This window comes from Diabrotica virgifera, chromosome 1 (genome assembly GCF_917563875.1).
Source record: "Diabrotica virgifera virgifera chromosome 1, PGI_DIABVI_V3a".
Classification (NCBI taxonomy): Eukaryota; Metazoa; Arthropoda; class Insecta; order Coleoptera; family Chrysomelidae; genus Diabrotica; species Diabrotica virgifera.
Window position 1 is genome coordinate 135,097,347 of NC_065443.1, and position 26,073 is coordinate 135,123,419.

At 33.1% G+C, this 26,073-nt stretch overlaps 1 protein-coding gene across 1 annotated transcript in view; it reads left to right on the forward strand.

Moving 5' to 3' along the window:
• The first annotated feature begins 2,641 nt into the window (after window positions 1-2,641).
• The window catches only part of LOC126891687 (probable serine/threonine-protein kinase kinX), a 51,195-nt gene continuing 27,763 nt past the window's right edge, over window positions 2,642-26,073 (forward strand). The window contains exon 1 of the mRNA XM_050660936.1: window positions 2,642-2,773. Within this exon, the coding sequence (XP_050516893.1) occupies window positions 2,642-2,773 (132 nt within the window). The remainder of the gene's footprint in view (window positions 2,774-26,073) is intronic.

A 26,073-nucleotide genomic window follows, 5' to 3' on the forward strand; every position in this document is an offset into this window, starting at 1 on the left:
AATTTGGCTTTAGAAATTATATGAGCACACGAGATGCTTTGTTCGGCTTGAATGTGCTGGCCCAGAGATGCATGGACATGAATCAGGATGTGTACTTATGTTTTGTAGACTTTGAAAACGCATTTGATAAAGTTCAACATAAAAAGCTTGTATTGTCGTGACATGAAAATTATATCTAATACATATTGGAATCAAACTGCCAAGGTAAGAGTTGACAACCAGGACACCCAAGATATCAAAATACAGAGAGGAGTCCGTTAGGGTTACGTGCTGTCTCCATTACTTTTCAATGTCTACAGTGAAGCGGTATTTCAAGAAGCGCTCTCAAATTCAATAGAAGGTATATCTATCAATGGAGAAGTTTTGAACAACTTACGTTTTGCAGACGATACAGTAATAATAACAGATAACAACAATGATTTACAGAACGTAATGCAACGCCTTAATGAACGCTGTCATGAGTACGGACTGAAGATGAATTTAAAGAAAACTAAATGCATGATCATAACTAAAGCAGCACACGTAAACATCCAATTAACTATTGAAGATACTGTGATTGAGAGTGTGGATAACTACAAATACTTAGGAACATGGATAACATCAAATGTAGACCAAACCAAAGAAATTAAGACCCGTATTGAAATAGCGCGTGCATCATTCATTAAACTTAAAAAGTTTCTTTGTTGTCGGGATATAAGGTTAGAACTACGCCTAAGGATGCTTCGATGTTACGTGTTCTCTACTCTTCTTTATGGCTTGGAAGCGTGGACGTTGAAACAAGTCCATTTGAATAAGTTGGCCGCCTTTGAATTTTGGTGTTACAGAAGAATCCTACGAATATCACGGATTCAAAGAATGTCGAACGTGGAAGTAACTAGAAGAATAGGAAATCAACCGGAAATAATACTAACTATCAAAAGACGAAAACTTGAGTACTTGGGACATGTGATGAAAGGACAAAAATACTCATTATTACAACTCATTATGCAAGGCAAAATCCGAGGAAAGCGAAATGTGGGAAGACGAAGAACATCCTGGCATAAGAACTTACGGGAATGGTTCGAATGCAGTAGTGCAGAGATATTTAGAGCGGCAGTCAACAGGGTCCGCATTGCCATGATGATTTCCAACCTTCGATAGAAGATGGAACTTAAAGAAGAAGATAAACATCCTGGATTAGCCGATAATAGTATAAAAGGCCCAGTTTCAGGTAAAATTTAAATATGTTTTCTGGTAAAATTTGTCAATCTTCATTTCTTAATGTTGATTTAATTGCGTACAATCCAAACTCATTATAATTTCATTAATACAGATTAGGCTTATATTGACGAAACTGTACCGCTAAAAGGGTTTTTCGAGTTTTTTAAGAGGGTTTTTGTAGTGCGTGACGGGGTTGCTATTTAATCATCTTGATCGTGGTTTTCAGATATTTATGTAGTAAGTTTATGGAACTGAAAACCAACCAGTATTAAAATACGATTTCTTGATAAAATTTGTTAGTCTTTATGTATCACGGGAAGTGTTAAGTAGTATTACTCATTTTACTCATTACGTTTTCTATCATTATGTGGCGTCCGTGGGATAGTAATAATGGCGCTTCTTCTAGTGTTCCGGTAAAGAAGAAACATTTATCTGTAGATGCAAAGCAAATTGTAAAAACTATATACAGTACCTTACTTAAAAGAGGACTTGACACAACTTCCGCTACGAGTGAAATATGCGATTTGACGAAAATACCTCTGACCACAGTAAAAAGAATTACATCAAACCCCATAGAAACAAGAAAAAAACGTAAAGATTTCAGTTCCACCAAATGTATGGACGAAGCCGATAAGGACTTGATACGTCGAAAAGTCTATACCATGTACGAAGAGCAACGCATACCTACATTAAGAGCTCTGAAGCAACGGCTCGATGTTGACGAAACCCAAATAAGCTGTAGCCTCACCAGCTTATGGACAATTTTGAAAAGTGTGGGCTTTCGATATCGTATAATTGACAAAAGACAAGTAATTATGGAATCTCATAGATTACAAAAATGGCGTTATGAGTATATAACTTCGATAAGAAAATTCCGTTCTGAAAATCGTCCGATAATTTACGTCGACGAGACATGGTTTGACACACATTCAACGCGACCTAAAGGATTTGCCGATCCGGCCGGTAAATGTAAGACAAAAGCTCCGTCAAATAAAGGGAAAAAGAATAACGATTTTACACGCTGGATCAGAAAATGGTTGGGTTCCAAATGCCCTGTGGCTTTCTGCAAAGAACATTAAAAACTCCTGCGTCGACTACCATGAAGATACAACGGCAGAACTTTTTGAAGAATGGTTCAAAAATAATCTTATGCCAAACATTCCTCAGAATAGCGTGATAGTAATGGACAATGCAAGCTATCACAGTCGCCAACTAAGTAAGGCTCCAAACTCGAATAACACTAAATTGGAAATTCAAAATCACATGGAGACTAATGATATGTATTTTGAAGAATGTTATACCAAACAAGAGCTTTTAGAAGTTTTAAAGGCATTTTCTATAAAAAAAAGTATATGTTTGTGATACATTGGCAGAGGAAATGGGACATACAGTGCTGCGGCTTCCACCTTATTGTTGTATGTTTAATCCCATAGAACATATTATGTGGCACGAATTGAAATCTAACGTGAGGTCACAAAATATTTCTCCAACGTTAAGTAGTACTGTTGTAGAGTTAATAAGAAAACGTGTCAATGACATTCTTCCAAATAGTTGGAGAAATTCAGGCCGACACGTAATAGGTAAAGAAAATTCATAGTTCGTGTACATCATAATATAATTGGACCGATCATAATTAATTTAGATGAGGATAGCGGTAGCGAAACGGAACTATGTGTGGAGTGATACTTTCATCAAATCTACAAATGTTACTATTAAAAAACGGTTCTTTTCAGAACCACAAATTATTATTAATGTTTGAATGTTTGTTTTTCTATAATATTAGCAATTAAAAAAGATTTAATTTATTTTAAAACTCATGTGAAAACCTTAATTTCTATTCGGGTATATAAGGCAAAGCAAAATATTTTACATCAAATTTTTTTTGGTTTTTGTAGTCGTAATTATTGTAATTGACAAAAGACCAACTCTGTCTACCTCGGTTGCTTATCGCTCCGGGTGGGTCTTAACAATGGGCCAGGTCAGATAAATTTAATAATGTTTACGACCGCAGTAATTATATTTAACCATTTACTGTTGAACAAACCATATAAAGCAATCTTCGCTAGGTACTCAAGTGATATATCTCTGAAACCGCCGCGCCGTTAATAAAAAAATATACTCCGATTAGAATTGATATACAGTGGAACCCCGATAAGTCGGCCCCGATAACCCGGAAGTCCGTCTAACCCGGACCGATTTTCATTAGAAAACATTTCAACAATAAAAATGTACTACGAGTATGTAATATAATATTTGAGAGATAATGTGTATTTGTGTAATTTGAACTATGTATACGATAATAAAAATGATTCATGGTACACGGCGGCGGCGGCAGAGCGACGGTCATTGTCTCGGATTTATCGCAAACAACAGGCACTGTTATTCCTTTATTTATTTCAAACTGTCTTAGCATTGTTTAAAAAATACTAAAAGACTATTTAAAAAATTCTTTCTTAAACAATGGACTTAGTTTTTACTGTTCATAACATCGTTCCGATTGTGATTGTATTGTGTGTAGTACAGTCTTGTATTGTTTGCTTCCGTTCGCTTAGGTTTGTGTTTGCGTGTTTTAACAATTTAAATGTGTAGGTATTGTGCATTTATATATTTCATGTTATTTCAATTACAACGGAGTTTATTTGTAAGTATACCGTATTTTATTAATTTTTACCATATTCTCTGGCTAACCCGGATTTTCGATAACCCGGATCGGACACGGTCCCGATTAATCCGAGTTATGGATGTTTCACTGTATTTTGATTAAATTTTTTCTCCCTAAAGTAATGTGGTACAGTTTTTGTTTTATACGTGGGACTAAAACTCGTGATTTATTTCCCCTCCATTGAACTTCAGCTCCAATGCAGGAATTTATAAATTTTAAAATCGTCTCAGATATGGGCAATCACCGTGAACCTACGTTTTCATCCTGCATGTGCAGCTTAGCATAAACCGTACGAACTGAAGCCTCCTTCTAGACTTGGCTTTCTCTGATGTCATTAGAAATCAATCAGTTTTTTGTAGTACCTTTATTATCTGCAAAGAAAGTGGTTATACGACAAAATTAATATTTAATACTCCTGCTGATACTTTCTGAGCTTCGGATGTCTGATTGCGGACTCAAATTTTATTAATATTCTTTTGAATCAATACAAAATCTGACTGCTTATACAGGGTGTCCCGAAAAGATTGGTCATAAATTATACCACAGATTCTGGGGTCAAAAATAGGTTGATTGAACCTCATTTATCTATATACAATAGTGCACACAAAGAAGTTACAGCCCTTTGAAGTTACAAAATGAATATCAATTTTTTTTTCTTATATCGAAAACTCTTAGAGATTTTTCATTGAAAATGGACATGTGGCATTCTTATGGCAGCAGCATCTTAAATAAAAATCTCGGGAGGTTGTAACCAAAGAAAGTATTCCACCTGTTGTCAATCTGATGGTATGGGAACGATGTTTATTGTCGTTTTCTGTGCTACTTCGATTGATAACTTATTTTAGTTTATATTACTTTTACTCCTTTGAGTAATATAGGTCCATTTTCCGTTGGAATTTACCAGCTGAATAGACGGGGTCGTGAATTGCAAGTTTTAGAATTCTCTCTTGCCTCCTTGGCCCAGCATCCATCTTACTTGCAATTTTTAGATGCCATGGAGGTGTTACCAGGAAAATGGACCAATAAGTTTTCAACTTATTATCTTTTAGGAATATTTTTATTATTTTTCAATATTTTAATATTTCTATATCTTCGACTCTAATTGGAGTCATCATCAGAGAGGTGTAGGTTTGCTGCTCACTGTCCCTAGTGAAGAAACTCCGAGAGCTTATCCCCTCATTGCAACTGACGTTTATAGAGTAGGTGTCTAAGATGTCACTAGACACCTACTCTATAAACGTCAGTTGCAATGAGGGGATAAGCTCTCGGAGTTTCTTCACTAGGGACAGTGAGCAGCAAACCTACACCTCTCTGATGATGACTCCAATTAGAGTCGAAAATATCGTCGATTTAGAGTGCTGGTTTGCGCTCTCTGTACTAAGTGAAAAATAAGACAGTTTTGCCTTCGCACTGCAACTGAATAAAAATGGTATAGATTTTAGTTTTACTCGTTTGAGTAACATAGGTCCCTTTTCCGTTGAAATTTACCAGCTCAACAGACGGGGTCGTGAATTACAAGTTTTAAAATTCTCTCTTGTCTTCTTTGCTTCAGCATCCATCTGACTTGCAATTTTTAGAAGCCATGAAGGTCTTAACAGGAGAATGGTTCAATAAGTTTGTTTTCAACTAATTATCTTTTAGGAATATTTTTATTATTTTTCAATATTTTTAATATTTCTATTAGGTTGAAAACTTTGACTTTCAGTTGCCAGATGTCGCTAGACACCTACTCCATAAACGTCAGTTGCAATGCGCGGATAAGCTCTCGGAGTTTCTTCACTTGGGGCAGTGAGCAGCAAACCTGCGCCTCTCTGATGATGACCTCCAATTAGAGTCGAAAATCGTCGATTTAGAGTGCTGGTTTGCGCTCTCTGTACTAATTGAACAATAAGACAGATTTTCCTTCGCATTGCAGCTGCTTAAAAATGGTATACATTTTTATTTTATATTAGTTTTACTCCTTTCAGTAACATAGGTATATTTTCCGTTGAAAATTACTAGCTGAACAAACGGGGTCGTGAATTGTAAGTTTTAGAATTCCCTTTTGTCTTTTTCGCTTCCGCATCCATCTGGCTTGCAATTTTTAGAAGCCATGGAAGTGTTACCAGGAAAATGGTTTAATAGGTTTTCAATTAAATATCTTTTAGGACTATTTTTTAATATTTTTAATATTTCTATTAGGTTAAAAACATTGACTGACAAAGATAAATGTTTACAAGTCAAAGTTTTCAATTTAATAAAATATAAAATAATATTAAATTAAAAGTCTTATTGGGAACATTTTTCTGGTTATACCTCAGTGGTTTCTAAAAATGCAAGCCAAGCGGATGCTGGAGCAAAAATAAAAAGAAGATAAGGGCATTCTATAATGCGCAATTCACATCCCATCTGTACAAAAATGTTTACCATTATAGCATTTTACGAAAAAGAATGTTTAAATGGTTAATTTTAACAAATGCCCTATTCAAAAGCACATCTCATTTACATACTACTTACAAGCTAAATATAGCTGTCTCATTACTTTAACATTAATTTTGAAAGCAAAATTATATATTTACCGCAGTCTAGACTATAATATGAACACCCGCAATCCCCGAAGTATATTTCTTATTTAGATGGCATTCGTAATAAATTTCCCAGTAAAGAATTTAAAAGAGAAAAGTTTATAGCAATTTCATAATAATGTCTCCGAGAAACATAAAAGGCGAAATAAAACACTTAACATTGTATAATGGAAGAAAATTTAAGATTTTATTCTGCGAGCCGAGTTGAAATGGTGGCAATATAATTTTTGATACAAGAGCGATCTTGTGAAAAAAACAAGTAAAATGTTTATTACACTCTTTTATTGTATACCAGTTATATAAAAATAACTCTGCGTTAAATATTTTAAAAGAACTGTTACTGCGTTAGAAATGGCAATCGGAATAAGGGAGGTTTGAAGTTTTTTTATTTTCTAAATGAATACAATATATGTCCCCATTTAATTTCGCAACCACAGCATCTGAGGTTCATTCGGATCTGAGGCAAATTCATTGGGTGGAGTTACTCAACAATAATGTTGTGTCTAGTTTAGTTAAATATCTATCTCTATATTTTCTTCCCAGGCAACTGAAGGCCTTCCCCCTTCCCCCTGAAAGTTAAATATCTAATTTTTAAAAACAAAGATATGGCATATTACATTTTGTTATAAAACAATACCAGAAGGCAGGAAAGCCAAGAGAGGAGAGTTGTGACTGCGTAGAGGATGACGAAAAAGGTAAAGAAATGGGCAAAGAGAAAAGAAAAGTGGAAAAAAGAAAAACAGAGAAAATAAAAATAAAAATCCTTTAGGTAATTCCACCTAACTTTGAGGAAGGAGCCATAAAGAAGCTAGTAGAAGAAAGAGGAAGATATAAATTGTATATTGTAGCTGTACAAGAAAAAAACAATTGACGTCAAAAATAACGGAATTAGAAAATGTGGTTTTCTTCAAAAGTGGAGGAGCAGATAGGATGTTGAGGACAGGTTTTACTATAAGAAAAGGTATGAAAAATAATGATTAAGAGTTTTAACCCCAATATGGATGTGTATGTGTTATATACGAATAAAAGGAAAAACAGAAGTATAACAATTTTAATCAAGAAGACTAAGCATTAGACTATCTCGAAAATACCCAGTTTCGTTTTAGAAATGCTCTAGGAAACAGGGAGAAAGTTTTTGGGCTAAATATCCTATTACAAAAATATCGTGACGAAAGAAAAGATGTATTGGCATGCTTCGTGGACTTCGGAAAGGCATTCGGTAAAATGCAGCATGTTAAATTAACGAATATCCTAAAAAATATAAGAATAGGTGACAAAAATATTCGTGTCATCAAAAATCTTACTGGAATCAAACTGCTGTCTTAAAATTGGCAGATCCACACCGACGAAATATCCATACAACGACGAAGCAGATACCTAAGGTTGCATTTTTTCGCCAGTATTGTTCAATGTTTTCTCGGCCCAGTTATTTCAAAAGGCATTTGATAGACAGCGATATTATGGAGTAAAAATCCACGGAGAACTACTTAATGTGATTAGATAAAGTTGAGAAAGTTCACAAAAAGGCATATTTGGGAACTGCGATAACCTGATAACGAACCAACTAGATCCAGACATACAAATAAAACGCAGAATATCAATGGATAAAACTACTTTTATGAAAATAACGTCATTTCTTTGCAATAATCATCTCTAGACTTAGGCAAATATGCAAATAAAAATGTGTGAAATATGCGCATAATTATGCAGTATTTTACCCAAAAATATGCATGTTTATCTAGAAAATATGCAGGTAATAAAAACAATATTTACAATATTTTTTATTTACAATCTTCATATGTCGTATTAATTAACATGTAGTTACCTATGTATTTTACAAACCAAGCTTATGTAATTAAATATTTAAGTATTTTAACAAATAAATGATATTATTTCGAATTGTGATAACAATAAATTATCAAACGGTGTTCAAAATTTTAATTTTTTTTTTCAAACTTAGATACTATAATAGTTGGTTCTAAATTAAGTGGTTCGGAAAATGTCCCAGCTAGTACCTACTTGAACCACTTCAGAAAGAACCTGGTAACTGGTAATCACTGTTTATTTCCATGGTTACTTTAAATTCTCGGAAAATTTCCTTCCCAATACCGATGTATTACTTTAAATGTTTTGACACAATGATTCAAATTCTTTTATTAAAAATGTGCTGTCTAATTATTTATTAAAAGTATAATGTTTTCTAAACAAAACTATAGTTTGATTTTATGAATAGCACTGAACTGTTTATTTTCGACATTTTCAAAGCGCAATTATTCACAATTATAAAGACACTTGTTCACGGCTTATTTTACAACAAAAATGAAATTGACCATCAAAATGAAAATTTTTACCTAGAGATATAAACTGGCAGATGTTAGAACCCTTGTATCAAGGAAAAACGTGACAAAGCTATGTATAAGCCGGTATCTTTTATTAGTTACTTCATTCTGATACCGATACCAAAAATTTGACTACCAAGAGATTAAAAAACAAAATCAAATATTGAGATTTTCAACCTATTTGTTACCTGAATATAGAAAGATATGTATCTATAGTTACAACCAAAATTTAAAATTATATGCACTTTATGCACATTTATATAAATATATGCCAAATTGTAAATTTTTGCATTTTTTATGCATAGTATGCAAAATATGCAATTTGCATATTTGCCTAAGTCTAAATCTTTGTTTAGAACTGAGACAAAAAATGGTTAAGTGCTATGTGTGGTCTATACTTTTGTATAGTGTGTAAGTGTGGATGCTAAAATTATCGACCATGAACAAAACTTAACTATTGGAAATGTGGATTAAGAGGGTCAATAAAGACAGGGAACTGCTAAAGACTGTTTAACATCAAAAAATGTCTTATCTGGGACATTAGTGAGGGGAAATCTATATAAAATATTACATTATATACAGTTTGGGCCAAAGAAACCTCGATATTTGGCAGTGTTTATTGGATTTTAAAGAAATGACGAAAGAGGTCGGTTTTTTATCTAAGGGGGGCACATTTTTATGGAACATACATCTGTTCTTTGTCAACCCCCTCCCTTCCTCTTCCCCTCCCCTTATTTTTAAATAGGGAATAGGGATCGTGTGCTAGCTCATTTAAAAGGTTATTTAATCCTCTATTCAGTAATATTAACATTGACATAATTATTTATACAGGGTGTCTGAAAAGAATTATTTTGAATTAAATTAATTGACACAAAAATAAGAATGTATGTAATTTATTTAACTCAAAATACATTCTACTGCTGACAGAAAGCAGAAAAAAAATGGTTATTTGATAAATTAATAAACATCGTTTGGTGCTTAAATTCAATATATAACCTACCAAGAGGCAGATGGGTGGCAGCTTGAACATTGGAATTAAGCGAAAAGCAATGTTTATTTATCAAAAAACATTTTTTTCTGTTTTGCGACAGCAGTAGAATGTATGCTAAATTAAATAAATGACATACATTCCTCTTTTCGTGTGAAATAATTTAATTAAAAAAATATTTTCTTTGACACACTGCATAAATAATTATGTTAATGTTTATATTACTGAATAGAGAATTCAATATCCTTTTAAATGAACTAGCACACGACCACTATTCCCTATTTAAAAATAAGGGGTGGGGAACTGGAAGGGAGGGGGTTGACAAATGACAGATGTATGTACCGTAAAAATGGGTCCCCCTTAAATCAAAAATCGACCTGTTTCGCCATTTCTTTAAAATCTAATAAATACTGCCAAATATCGAGGTGGACTGTTTTCTTTGGCCAACACTGTATTATAGTGAAGGGAAATTGATATAAAATATTATATTACAACTGATCCTAAAATTCAAAATAGAGGGTCGTAAAGGTGTGGGAAGAAAACAAATTTCTTGGCTAAAAAACACTCGTTAATTGATTCAGATATCAAATCCAAGAAAATTATTATTCCATATTCGGATTATTCTGGTATGGCGCGTAAAGAAGAAGACGCATTTTAAATGTACATGCTCCTACTGAAGAAAAAGATGAAAAGGTAAAAGACATTTATTATGAAAAAATGGAGATGGATAATTAAAGGACACTCAAACATGACGTCAAAATTATATTGGGTGACGTAAATACAAAAGTGGAGAAAGAGGTCATCTACAGAACTATAGTAGGACAGCATAGTAGGTACTATAGTAGGTAAAAATGACAACGGACAGAGACTGATAAGTTTTGAAATAACAAAAAATATGGTTGTGAGATGTACAGAGCTGCAGCGGAAAGAGGTACATAAAGGTACGTGAACATTTTCAGACGGAAAAACCGTTAACCTACCGATGACAACTGGGTGTAAATTTTGACCCCAATGCATGTTTTTATTTAATAAATTCAGCAATATTTTCAATTTTTAGCTTATTATTTTTCTATGTGACTTAATATCATTCTAGATCCCCTCAAATTTTGTAATAAAAAAAATTCCCTACATTTTACGAAAAAAACAATGTTTTTCTGAATTTAGGATCAAAGACGAACTCCCTTGGTCTTCCACATTCCAATTTTATATTGTAAATACCGTCTATTCTGTGGAATTGTATGTAAGAAACATTCCAATATCGAAACAAAAATGTGTAAACATTCTCAATTTCTTTGCAACACGAAAATGCAGCAGCTGCATAACTCTGGTTAAATCGGAGAGTGCAGGAAGAGTCTATACCGGTTTCGGAGGTTTTTTCCTCCTCGTCAGTAGTCCCATATCCTTTTCTCTCCGATTTCCCCAGGTATCATACTTTGGGCTTTTCCGAATTGCAAAGAACGAAATGCCGCGGATGAACTAGAGCCTTCTTCTTCTTAAAGTTCCCTCTCCTATCGGAGGTTGGATATCATAATGACTATGGTCACTTTGTTGGCTGCTGCTCTGAATAGTTGTAATGAACTACAGTTAAACCATTCTCTAAGGTTCCTCAGCCAGGAGATGCGTCTTCTTCCTATGCTTCTTCTTCCTTGGATCCTTCCTTGCATAATAATTCTCAGCAACTCATATTTTTCTCCTCTGGTAGTGTGACCCAAATATTCCAGTCCTCTAGTTTTTATACTTTTCATAATTTCTAACTCCTTATTTAAACGTCGTAGAACTTAAACATTGGTAATCCTTTGAACCCACTGAATTTTCAATATTCTTCTGTAACACCCCATTTCGAACGCTTCTATTCTTCTTATGTGTTGTCTCTTCAATGTCCAAGCTTCCATTCCGTATAGCAATATAGAAAATATGTAGCATCTTAGAGCCCTCAATCTGAGAGGCAACTGAAGGTCTTTGTTTGTAAGCAGTGTCTTCATTTTTATAAATGCTTGCCTTGCAGTAAACTGCAGGGAACTAGAGCCATCTATCGAAAAACAAAATAAGTTATCAATCGAAGTAACACAAAAATCGACAATAAATATCGTTCCAATACTACCAGATTGATAACAGGTGGAATACTTTCTTTGGTTACAACCTCCCGAGATTTTCAAAAATTATAAATCATACAGGATGCCGAGGAAATTAAGATCAGAGAATATCAGCTTAATTTCCTCGGCATCCTGTATGATTTATAATTTTTGAAAATCTCGGGAGGTTGTAAGCACAGAAAGTATTACATCTGTTGTCAATCTGGTGGTATGGGAACGATATTTTTTGTCGTTTTGTGTGCTACTTCGATTGATAACTTATTTTGTTGAAAAAAAAAAATGTTTGTTAAACCTATGGCGACGTAAATTAGTGTATATTTTAATATATCTTTAGTTCTAAGTTCAGAATGAGGATTCCCGTTTTTGTTTAGTTGTAATTAGAAATATTTTTTAATACCTACTATAATATTTTTTAATAATGTTTATTTATCATTAATTATTGATACAATAATAACATTCGAATTACGAACACATTATTTTATTTCTTAAAACAACTTAATTTTTTATTAATTGTCATTTTTGACTTGTGGTCATTTTTGACCCCCGTTGGTCATCCGTGTAACAAAAAAAGGTTGGTCATCGGAAGGTTAATCAAATTGATCACGTATTGAGATAAAACGACATGAGGAACTTATTACAAATGTCAGAAGTATGAGAGAAGCAAAATGCAGTTCAGACCATTTTTTAGTAAGAATTGAATGTAAAAGTGAACTAGAAGAAAAACTGAAAATATTAGGGTACAAAAAGTCAAATGCTCATAATCTTATTGAAGGTGTTTATTTACAGCAGTTTGCGGGCAACCGGTTTCGGCATTCACAATATACAGTATGTCCCTGTAAGTTGTATCCATATGGAAAACTTTTTTATTATTAGTTTTACGAATTTTAACTATTTATAATGGGAAATAAGCCACAATATTATTAAAAAATATATTTTTATAGTAGTATATTTAGTAGTATTTTGTATTTTGACGACATTTTGACGAAAAATCATTTTTTAATAATATTGTGGCTTATTTCCCATTATAAATAGTTAAAATTGTAAAAATGCCACAAGAAAATAGCTTCAGAACAACATTAGTTTTACGAAAAAAAGTTATTCTTCATAAAAAGCTCTGCATGGTCCAAAACTTAAGATGCAACCATCAGATATCAAATTTTATAAATATTATATGAGGTATGTCAAAAAGTTTGAATTTCACTCAAGAGTAAAGTAGCTTTATTTTTCACAATATTGAAAATTGCTATTATGAAAAGTTGTTTGGAATTAAAAAACATATTCTAATATGCAATTACATAGTTCTAATTGAAGAAAAATTTTTTTTGAAAAATTATGGACAACTCAGTTATGTCAATTCTGATAACTCTTTTATTATTAATTTTACTTTTTTTTAATTTTTTTTTTAATTATGGATAACTAACATTATTTTCAGTTATTTCAATTCTGATAACTCTTTTATTATTAATTTTACGACAAAAAGTTATTCTTAATAAAAAGTTCTGCATGGTCTAAAACCTAAAATACAACCATCGTATATCAAATGTTATCAATTTTATACGAGGTATGTCAAAAAAGATAAATTTAGATCAAAAGTAAAGTACCTTTATAGTTCAGAATAATTCAATTAAAAGGATGTAACTACATACTGAAACATAGTTTTTAATTCTAAATAACTTTTCATAATAACAATTTTCGATATTTTCAAAAATAAAGGTATTCTACTCTTGAGCGAATTTCATATTTTTTGACATACCTCGTATAAAATGGATAAAATTTGACATAATATGGTTGTATTTTAGGTTTTAAACCATGCAGAACTTTTTATTAAGAATCACTTTTTTAGTAAAATTAATAATAAAAGAGTTATCAGAATTGACATAACTGAGTTGTCCATAATTTTTCAAAAAAGAATGTGTGTGTACTTTGTACGCACGTAAGAAGTTATACTTCTATTATATGATTATATGATTATAAACGAAATTAATATACTTTTTATTTATATTTTATTTAAATATTAAATTAATTTATACTTACTACTTCTCAAACATGTTTATTAAAACAGTGCCAAAAATTAAAATAATAAAAAAATAAAACACACACAAACACATTAAAAATGCCACAAATGATTTCTGAACATTAATTTTCGGAAAATTTTTTAACTAAATACGTATTTTCTGAAAATAAAATTATATAATAAATATACTTACAATCATAAAATGTATAAAAAAAATAAAAAAATAAAAGTTTCTATTGGGATTCAAACCAACTTACCACGCGGCTGGTATTTGCGTTGTATTGGGATTCACTCGCATTAAAACTTCGCCACAGAGACAGCTTGTCATTCTGTGCGAAGATCGTCTAACTAAACAGATTAACCTTTTGACATTTTTAACTTATGTAAATCAAATTATTTTGATTTTGAATTGAAATGATTTAGAATTGAAAAAATACAACAAAACATAGAGTAAGAAAACAATATATTAGGTGAATATTGATAGAAATTTTGATGGTAATCAAATTATGTAAATAAAAGTATTACATACTACTTATGTATTTTGGTAGGTTCAAGGTAGGTATCGGAGCCCGTATAACGACTAATAAATTTCGCAATCACTTGCGTCGTGCAAAGTGGCTATGTTCAAATATCATAACAAAATTTGATCAACTATTTATAAAACACTTACCAGTGAAAGATTCTTTAGCTTTGAATAAGCGAGATCTGCGGCACTCATACCTACTAGTCACAGTTTGATGAGCTTTCACATTGGCATGCAACAATCATCTCTATCTCTTCTATGTAAAAAGTCCAAAAATATAATATGAAAACTATTTAAAAAGGCAGTATAACCATTAACTAACTTTTTGTTTGTTGTTTCTCTTCCTACAAATTTTAAAACGCAACAAGCATACATTATAACCAAACCACAGTCCCACAGCTGTGCCACAGCTGCCATATTGGATAATTTTTGTCATGTCATTTGAACATCCAATCAGAACAAAGTTATAATGCGCATGCGCCCGGTCGCTAGGTTTTCCCATATAAAATTTCACCGTCATTACGCCCGTAAAGAAGTATAACTTCAAAAAAAATTTTCTTCAATTAGAAAGATGTAGTTGCATATTAAAATATAGTTTTTAATTCCAAACAACTTTCCATTATAGCAATTTTTATATTGTGAAAAATAGAGCTACTTTACTCTTTAGTGGAATTTAAACTTTTTGACATACCTCGTATAATATTCATAAAATTTGATATCTGATGGTTGAATCTTAGGTTTTGGACCATGCAGAGCTTTTTATGAAGAATAACTTTTTTTCGTAAAACTAATATTAAAAAAGTTTTCCATATGGATACAACTTACAGGGACATACTGTATATGCCATCGTCAGGCCCATAAGAAACTGAACAAGATATCAGTACAAGAAAAGTGCAGTATACAATGTTGTGTTAAATATGTGCAGTCCTACACTAGCTCCGTTTTTTGTCATATTTTTCACTATAGTGCACTATATAACTATAGGATCTTTTGCACTTATACTATACTCAAAAAAGGAGAAAACAGAACACCTAGGCAACATAGTTACATCATAAACCTCTATATAAGTTTGAAATTGAGAAAACACATGGTCTTCAAATTAAAATTTAACACCGCGTTGTATACTGCACTTTTCTTGTACTGATAAATTGTTCAGTTTCTTATGGGCCTGATGATGGCATATAAATTGTGGATGCCGAAACCGGTCGCCTGCAAACTGCTGTAAATAAACACATTCAACAAGATTTTGAGCATTTCAGTCTTTGTATCCTAACATTTTCATAATGTTCTCATACCAGCAACAATTTCTTCATTAGAAGAAAAACTATGAAGTAACTTAACTGAAATGAAATTCTACAAAATAATATTATACATATGTTTCATATAAGTCTTACTGAACTAAAAAACTCACACAAAAACACAATTTTAAAGTTTTTTACAGTGTCTTGATAATCCCCTAAAGACGATAGGTTGCAGACGCCACCATAAAAATATAATATTTCAGGCCGTCGGTAATTTGATTTTTTCTGGTAAAAATTTTTGAGGGTTGGCTAGACATATTTCTGTCCTCAGTCAATAAATATCCGGGAAAATTTTTCCATTAGGGACTTATCAAATTTATGGGGTTTCTGGAATGTGGGTCGGAAAAATGAATATGAAAGCAGTAAAATACAGAATTGGCAAGAAAACTACTAAATGGTTTGGATAAATACTTATAACCCACAGAAGTAACTTATTAATAATACTACAAGTAAAAAAATACCTAAAATCACCAATGTATTGCTTTCACTACACACTCTATTAGAACATCTAGGCCCGGATCCCGCGTACCAAAAAAAGCTGAAAATTTGTTAATCGGTGTCTAATCGGTGTCTATCACCAGTTGGTGATAAATAGGGAGCGGATTTATATGCGATCAATTTTGAGGAAATATGCGCATATATATGCACTAAAAAATTACGAAATATGCGCAAGATATGCACAAAAAAATTTCAAAAAATGCGCATTTCGAGAAACCACAAATTTTCTGTTCTATTCTATTCTAGTGGGTTCTTTTATAGGGAATCTTATTTATTATCTTTCAAATAAAATCATTATTTTTATATATGCAATTTATTCACATTTTTTTACAAAGACTGATACCAATAGTTACCTATATAAAATAAAACAACAGTATCACTATATATATCTTTGATTATAATTCACTACAATGTGTTTTTCCAATTTTTTTACGAGGAAACATTCTCTTTGATCAGATAAAATATTTTTATAACTTGAAAAACTCCTTGCAACATCAACAGAAATAATTGGGGCGTATTTAAAATAACTTGTTAAGGCCAAAAATTCTGCACCAAAATCAATTTCAAAATTTCCATTAAAAATTTCGCATATGTCCTCCAAAGTTTTAAAGCCATTATTTTTTTCTAGAACCAATTCTAATTTATTTTAACTGAATTACCAATTTCGCCGGAAACTGTCGAAATGTTTGCTTCAAAATTTATAACTATTTCGACGGACTCTGTTAAAGACATTTTCCGCTTTTCTAAATTATTTATGGTTTTTACCATAAAACTATAATGCGTCTTGATAAAAGTTAGCTGATTTGCCAATAAAGTTGTTTTAACAATTGTGCCTTTATAATAATAGCACTGTCTTCGGTGTTAAATTCTAAAACCAATTCCTTAATTGCGACAAAATGTTCAGCATAAAAAATTGCAGCTTCCAACCAAGTTCCCCACCTAGTCAGTACTGGTTCGGGAGGTAAAGGTACATTAGATAATTTGTTCCTGTACAACTGGACCCGTAAAGGACTTTTGACGCATACTTTTTTTACGCTACTTATTAGTACATTTACATCAGGGAATTCACCACTAATATGTTCCCTTGTGTAAAACTATGGTGTAAATTCTCTTAACAATAGGGGATTTAAAAGAATCACCAGAAGTATTGTTCAAGCAATCTATATAGTGTAATAGGTTAGATTTTTGTAGCTTTGGGTAGTTCCTCTTTAATATTAGGCCGGCAGCTGGTGTTTTCTGGTAATTAAATATGTAGTTAAAAATATTTATTTATACTTAGGTAAATACCGTTAAAGCAGGACATAATATTGTAAGTGTTAAAATTAATTTTATCAATTTTTTAATAACACTTAACCTCACAGGGACCTCCCTCCTACCGCATTAATAACTGATGTAGAATAGCTTTTATAATTAATCTTGTTATTGTTAGAATTACTGATACTAAAAGAACTTTATAAAAACACAGTTAGATCTAAAATTACTTTAGGTATACGGTTCAAAACTTTTAAAATTCAGCACAAAATGCAAGCATGTCCCGCTCTTTTTTTATTAAAAATACAAAATCTAAAAATATTTTTTTAACCGAGTCTTTTCATTAGTACACTTATGCTTGGAAAATGAATTGCACAACACAACAATTAAAATACTGATACACTTAACTCATTTTCTCCTTCTTCCGTATTTTCTTCGTCATTATCCTCGCCCAATTCAATAATAAATTTATTTCCACCATTAATGTGGAAGTGCCCAATCTTCTTATAATATTCTTCTACTTTGGTCACTTTGGCGATTCTTTTCTGCCAGTCTACTTTGGTAATATTAGCTACTTCTTTTTTAATTATCTCAATTACCTTTTTGTCAAAATTAGGAAATCTTTTTGAACGCCTTATACTCGGTTTTAATTGTCCCCAAATTAACTCAATAGGATTGAAAACATAAAAGTAGGGGGGAAGTCTCAATATAGTGTGTCCATGCTTTTCGGCAATACTCTCTAGAGCGTATAATTTTCTAAATTGCTTCGTGTGTAGAACTTCAATAAGTTGTTTTTTTGTGTAAAAATCTTCGAAATACAAATCATTTTCCATTAAAAAATTTTGCAGGTCAGCTTTCTTTGGTATTTTAGTGAGCTGTCGGGAATGATAGGAAGCATTGTCAAACACTATTACGCTGTTTTTCTCCAAGTTTCGGATCAGCGAGCTTTCAAACCAATCTTCAAAAACGTCAGCTTCCATATTCTTGTGGTTGTCAACGTTACAATCTTCCATTTTCTTCCCACATAATTTTAAAGCATTCGGAACCCATCCCTCACTTCCTCCGCAATGTACAATATAGTCGCGAGCCTTTATTTGCAGGCATTTCTGGTATGCACATGCTTGAACCATCTGCCCATCCTTTCTTTACTGTATCGTGGGTAGCATACCAAGTTTCATCTAAATAATAAATTCTCCTATTTTCTTGCCTATATTTAGTAATTTCTTCTGGGTACATATTACGTCTGTTGACTATTATTTGGCTTTCCATAATTGCTTGACATTTATTTATTTTTTTGAACTTAAAGCCCATTTTTTTTTATCCAATTTTGAAGAGTTTTCTCACAGCAGTTCATATTTCGACCGGTTGTTTCCAATTTCTTTCTTATTATTTCTATTGTAGGTATTTCATTGCTTTTGTAGCAGTCGTATATTGTGGTTTTCAATAGTTTTACGATTGAAGGATTTAAAGGTCTTTAAAATTTGTAGTCACATCGTTTCTTGCGATGATAGGGTTCATTTTTAACTATTTTATATACAGTAGAAAGTGGAATTTCTGTTAAATCAGAGGTGGCTTGTGTCAATAGTGTTTCATCGAAGTCGAATTTCGTACGTAGATTTTTGTATACATTCAAACATACTTGCTGTGTTTCTGCATTTAAATGCATTCGAATCTTCTTTACGAGCTCTTTTTTTAGTAATTACATTCACACTAGCACTGGCAATTTCTACAATATCAGCGTTATCGTACGCGATATTTACATTATCCCACGGGCGCCACATTACTATTCACATTAATTAAATTACAATAATCAACACTTGACACTCTCCAAACGAAATACTAAACCAATATCCAAAATAATTACAGCAAACAAAACACTCGTATCACTTAACACACGTACACTCCAGTACTAACACACTGCTAGCTACCGAACTAAAACTAAGGTTTTGCACAAAACTTGTGAATAGATATGCGGGAGGTCTGGCCGTAAAAACACAGATGCTTTCAAAGGGCCGCTTCTTAAACGTTTGACCTAATATCTAAATTTGAAGGATATCATATTTCACCGGCTTAAAGTTATTCCACAATATTTTTTTACTTGGACAATATAGGTACCTACTAAATATAATAAAATAAATAAAATTCGGATTTCCTGGTAAACCATCCTTCACCATTTTATAACGGCGTACTATAAGCACTGTAAGTACTTTGTGTGAAGATCAGGTATTTTCTAAGAAAAAATGAAAAGGCAGTGAATGAGCCGTCTCTCTTCAGGTAGTTCTCGAATTGATAGAACAGCCTGTGCGGGGAAATATTTTATGTTGAATTAAAAAATTAAAAATCTTTTTTGGACTTAAATGTTTTTAAATAGGCACAAAATATGCATGTTTTTTTAATATGCAAAATTTAGTAAAGTTCTCAAATATGCGAAATATGGATGCAATATGCATTTAGCATAAAATCCGCTCCCTAGTGATAAACACCAATCTCGTGTTTATCAACAAAATACATGGAACGTTTTCGTAGTCTGGCGTTCCAAATTTTTAACCTGTTCCACAATTAAAACTTCGCCAAACAGTTCTATTATGTCTTTCGACTATTCCATCTTATTTTGGATGAAGGGGCGTAGTGCGAGTTTTCTTAATATCTAAGATTTTTATAATTTCTTATAATTTTCTATAATTTTGAATACAAGTTTCGTCCTTGATCAGAACTTAACAATAAAGGTACTCCACGTATTGATGCGATATGTATTATTAATGCCTCTGGTACTATAGTTACTTCCTGGTTAGGAAGGGGTGCAATACCAGGCCATTTTAATGAATAATCCATTGCAACGATAAAGTACTTGTTTCCTATCTCTGTCATCGGAACCTGATGAAGTTCTTTTAACGTGGCTGAATGGATCAAGCAATCCAAAGCCAATATATAAAAAAGTTATTTTAACACACTTTTAATGTGTGATCTCTTTTTTAAATTATCTTCTCTAAAGTTTGAACAAGAAAAGTGTAACTGAGTGCATCCTGGGGAAGAAATTGGAAGATGGTTGTTGTCTGTCCTACCAGCGACACAACCAAGGAAGCTGCCATTTCTTTCTCAGTCTAGGCATTTTTTGTCTACCTGCATCTTGGATTTTTTTAATTTAAATTTATGTGTTTCGGCTGCAATGGCCATTGACACAAACAATATTGGTTATACAATAATTAATTACAATGAGGACTTAAAACTAATTATATTATAACAGTTAATTTCTAAATCTTAAAAAACATTAGGTAAAAATAATGACAAAAATATTGGATAGTAAGGTTACTGGAAGAATTGGGTCCAGACATGGTGTTGCTAACAGTGGGAAAACATTGATTTAAATTGTTACTCATTTCATGTAGTCAAAAGTAACTTGAATTTCTTTGTATTAACGCTTTGGAGCTGTTAATCAAAATAAAAACAGCCAAATTAGAATACCTCGGTCACATCATGAGGAATAGTGAAAGATATGGACTGCTGCAACTGGTCTTACAGGGAAAAATAGACGGAAAGCGATGACCAGGAAGGCGAAGGATTTCGTGGCTGAAAAATCTACGTACGTGGTTCAACACAACCACTACAAATCTTTTCAGAGCAACAGTGTGCAAAGTACAGATTGCCATGATGGTCGCCAACATCCGAAACGGATAGGCACTACAAGAAGAAGAACGCTTTGGATGTCTGGAAATAAGTGATAACCTGGAATACATCACTGCAATACTGGTTGCCTAACCGTTTGGGGCGGGATAGCAGCAGTGAAAAACTATTGACAGTTTGACACTGAATGTGTTTAAGTACTGACCGAAGCTACGGCTTGTTCTTGATGATCAACACTTAACACAATTGTTATTAGTCACTATTTGAGCGAAAAATAATTTTAATAACTAGTATTTAAAGTTATAATTTCGGCACTAATTTACAGATCGATACATACACGTTCTGACGTTAGTTTGACAGTCCATCTTGGAATTTGAAACGATAAGTTTCCCATAATTTTTCTTCCTGGCCGAGCTATTTGTCATTCGTGATATGATTTTAAATCGTTTTGTTGTTATTCTGTTTTATTTGCTAAATCGGTTTTTAGTATGATAGAATGATAAAATGATGCCAGTGAAATTTGTAATTGATAAAGAGGTATTGAATGTTGTGTGTGTGTATGCTCCTCAAACAGGTCTGGGTGAGAATGAAAGAAGAGCTTTATATGACCAATTAGGAGACGTACTGAGTGATATTCCAGCAGAGGAAAAAGTTATAATAGGAAGTGATTTCAATGCACATGTGGGCCAAGCCAAGACAGGATATGAAACAATACATGGGGGATTAGGCTTTGGAACTAGAAATGAAGCTGGAGATGATATGATAGATTTAGCAACAGCATTGGATATGGCGATTGTTAACACATTTTTTAAAAAGAGAGAAACTCAACTTATTACCTACAAAAGTGGACAACATCAATCCCAAATAGACTCATGATCAAAAAAGAAGACATACGTGAATGCAAGGATTGCAAGTTAATAGTTAGTGAGACAGTAAGTCAACAACATCAGCTGCCTGTTCTGGACATCGAAGTAAAAAAGCGAAACTAAAAAAAACTATCGGAGAGGACCACAAAAAATTAAGTGGTGGATGCTAAAAGATGAGAAGGAAGGTCTATTCAGGGAAAGAATAGTAGAAAAAATATGTTGAAACATGAAAAGAAGCCCTAACACAATTTGGAGAAAAATAGCCAATATTATTAGAGAGACGGCTATTGAAATACTTGGGAAAACGTCAGGAAAGAAGTTTGAGGATAAAGAGACTTGGTGGTGGTCAAATGAAGTACAAGGAAAAATAAAAGAGAAGAGAAAATTATATAAAAAGTGGCAGGAAACCAGATCGGACATAGATCTTCAAAACTGTATGGTCGCCAAAAATGAAGCGAAAGTAGCAGTAGCAAAAGCTAAAGCAGAAGCGTATTCAAACCTATACGATCAACTTGATAGCAGGGAAGGCGAAGCAAAGATAAATTAAATTAGCCAAACAGAGAGCAAAGAAAGCATCTTAATCAGATTAGATGTATCCGAGATGAAAATAATAAAATACTAATTCACGATATGGATGTTAAAAAGAGATGGAGAAAGTATTTTGACCGTTTATTAAATGAATAATTTGAAAGACAGCCTGTGGAGTTAACGGACACAGTAACAGCAATGGTTACCAGAATAACAAACGAGGAAGTGGCTCAAGCCCTTCAAAAAATAAAGAAAGTAAAAGCAGTCTGACCAGATGATATTCCTGGGGAAGTATAAATAGCATTGGGAGAGACAGGAATAACTTGGCTAGCAGGTCTATTTAATAGAATTATGGAAGTTGGACAAATGCCAGACGAATGGAGAAGCAGTATATTAGTACCTGTCTACAAAAACAAGGGAGACATACAACAATGCACAAACTACAGGGCTATAAAACTACTTAAACACACCATGAAAATATGGGAGAGAGTAATTGATAGACGGATACGTGAAGAAACCGATATATCCGATAATCAATTTGGCTTTATGCAGGGCAGATCAACAACAGATGCAATTTTCATTGCAACTGATGGAAAAATACAGGAATAAAGAGACCAACGCTCATATGGTATTCATTGATCTTGAGAAAGCATATGATAGAGTTCCCCGAGAGATTCTGTGGTGGGCACTCAATAAGAAAGGAGTCCCTGGCGAATATGTAAAGATTGTGAGAGATATGTATGAGGTAGTAATGACTAGTGCTAGAACAGGTGTGGGAGAGACTGATAAATTTCCGGTGAAAGTAGGATTGCACCAAGGCTCGGTGCTTAGTCCTTATTTATTCTCATTAGTTTTGGACCAGATAACAGGGAAACTACAGGGTAGTATTCCATGGTGCCTAATGTATGCTGATGATGTAGTGTTAATAGGAAATAGTGAAAGAGACTTAGAACAAAAACTGGAACAGTGGAGACAAGCTCTGGAAGAAAAAGGTTTAAACTTAGTAGGACAAAAGCAGAGTATTTGGAATGTTCATTTAAAGATGGAGTTATTACAAATAAAATGGTATCTTTGGATGATGAAATGATTGTGAAAATCAATAGTTTTAAGTACCTAGGATCGGTATTATAGCGTAATGGAGAAATAGATGGAGATGAATGCAGTAGAATTAGGGCTGGATGGATGAAGTGGAAAGAAGCGAGTGGTGTGTTGTGTGACAGAAAAATTCCAATGGAGCTGAAGGGAAAATTCTATAAAACAGCCATAAGACCGGCTATGATGCACGGAACTGAATGTTGGGCAGTGAAAAAGAAAGAGGAACAACGAATGCATGTGGCGGAAATGAGAATGCTTAGATGGATGAGTGGAGTGACAAAGAAGGATAAAATTAGGAATAAATATATTAGGGGAAGTCTAGGTGTGGCACCAATTGATGCCAAAATGAGAGAGCATAGGTTAAGATGGTTTGGTGATGTTCAACGTCGAGACGTTAATCACCCAATACGAAGAATAGCTGAAGTGCAGATTCCTGGAAGGAGTAGGAGAGGAAGACCAAAGAAGACTTGGGGGGAGACGATAAGGCAGGACATGCTGGTAAAGGGGATTAACACTGAAATGACCCAAGATGGAATTGTGTGGAGAAATGCAATTAGGGAAGCCGACCCCGCATAGGGATAAGGCAAAGAGAATGATGATGATGATTTGCTAAATCGGTTTTTGTATCATTCTGTTGTTCTCATTTTTGTTGTTGCTTACAAATCTCTTCCTCCTATCTACGCTTCTCCTTAACGTTTTCCTCTTCTTGCCCGTTTTTTATTTTCGTTCCCATTATTACTTAAACTTATCAAAGTTTACTTCATGCACCAGCAAGAAGCGGTACTACCTGACTTGATAATGGCAAGTTCGACTTTGCCGAAACGTCGTCAAAACAGTGGTTATTCTCAAAACCAAAATTATTCAATGCGGAGTTAAACCTGTAAACCCACAGAAAGTACATACAACTCCCGCGGAAATTTGAAGTGGAACATTTACAGAGAAGTTTAAAATTATGGAATAAATTCATTTTGTCGAGAATAGTCCACTTTGGAGAAGTATCCCGAGACAGTGGTTTCGAGTAAAATCATTATTTATACAGGGTGACCAAAAAATATTTTTTGAATTAAATTAATTGAAGCAAAAAGAAGAATTTATGTAATTTATTTAACTCTAAATACATTTTACTGCTGCCAGAAACTAGAACAAATTATTTGATTGACAAATAATTATTTGTGATCTTGAAATAAGTATTTTTTAATTATTAATTTACTATTGCGACTAAGCTTTGTTTTTAAACCAGGAGGAGTAAACTAAAAAAAGAGATAGATAGACTCTTCTTCTTCTTCTTTCTTTATTGGGTTATATCCCTCGGGATAATTCGCCCAGCTTACACCAGGGAAATACTCTTGTCTTGCTCTGGGCAGTCGAATATTTCCAAATATATATGTTAAAGCCTCAATTTTTTTTTTTAAATATATATTAGCAGGAACATCTTCGTATAGGGCCAGACAGTCCCTACAGGAAAGGCAATATTATACCATAAGGGTTAAGGCTTTTATCATTTGGAGGTCCAATATCTTTTTATATCTTTATCTTCTTAATTTTTTTAATTCAAATTTGGGAATTGATTAATTTATAAATTAAGTTTGGCTAAGTTAAGGAATTTAAGGATCAGGTTAATCCTACGTGGATTAAGGTTGGACATAAGTAAGCAAATTTCAATGGGAGTAGGGATATTTGTCTTGGCTAATTCTTTATATAGGTCAAAATTGGGTGACATATTTATAGGGCACTCAAAAATCAGATGATTTAAGGACCCAACTCGGCCACAGTCACAATATGGGTCATCTTTTACTCCTATCCTGAATAGGTGAACTGGAGTAGCACAATGACCTGTCCTCATTCTAATAATGGTGGTTATATGTCTTCTGTCTTGGTATGCAAAATTGTGGTACCAGGGGAGTTTATTTATCTGACCTACAATTTTAGAGTAAAATGAATTATTTCGATTTTTCCCCTGCCATTCTTGCTTCCACCGATTCCAGATGGAATGCTTGATGTCTGGTAGAAAGTTGGAATAGTGAAGAGTGATACCAGCAGCTACATTTAAGGTTCTACCTATATTAGCTAGTTTATCAGCCACCATGTTCCCTTTAATATTCGAGTGTCCTGGAATCCATGCCAGACTAATATTAACGTTATTTTATTTCGCTTCAATGATGCCTCTCTTGGTCATGAACGATGAATGTTCTGTTTCCATAGAATAGGTTGATCTGCCTATTTTCTGTAAGGCACTTTTAGAGTCCGAGCAGATGATTGCTTGTTTAATCCCATTTTTCAAAATAATTTGGAGGGCATGATTAATTGCGACAATCTCAGCCGTACATATTTGGGTATACTTAGGTAGTTTACTGGTATAAGAATAGTTGATCTCTCGGCTAAAGACACCAAAGCCTGCTGATCCTTCATCATCAACCGAGCCGTCCGTGAAGAATTTGGTGTGACTAGGTTTATTTAGAATTATTTTTTGGAGTTGAACTGAGGCAAGTTCATCTGAACGATTAGATTGGATATTTATGATTGGAATTGT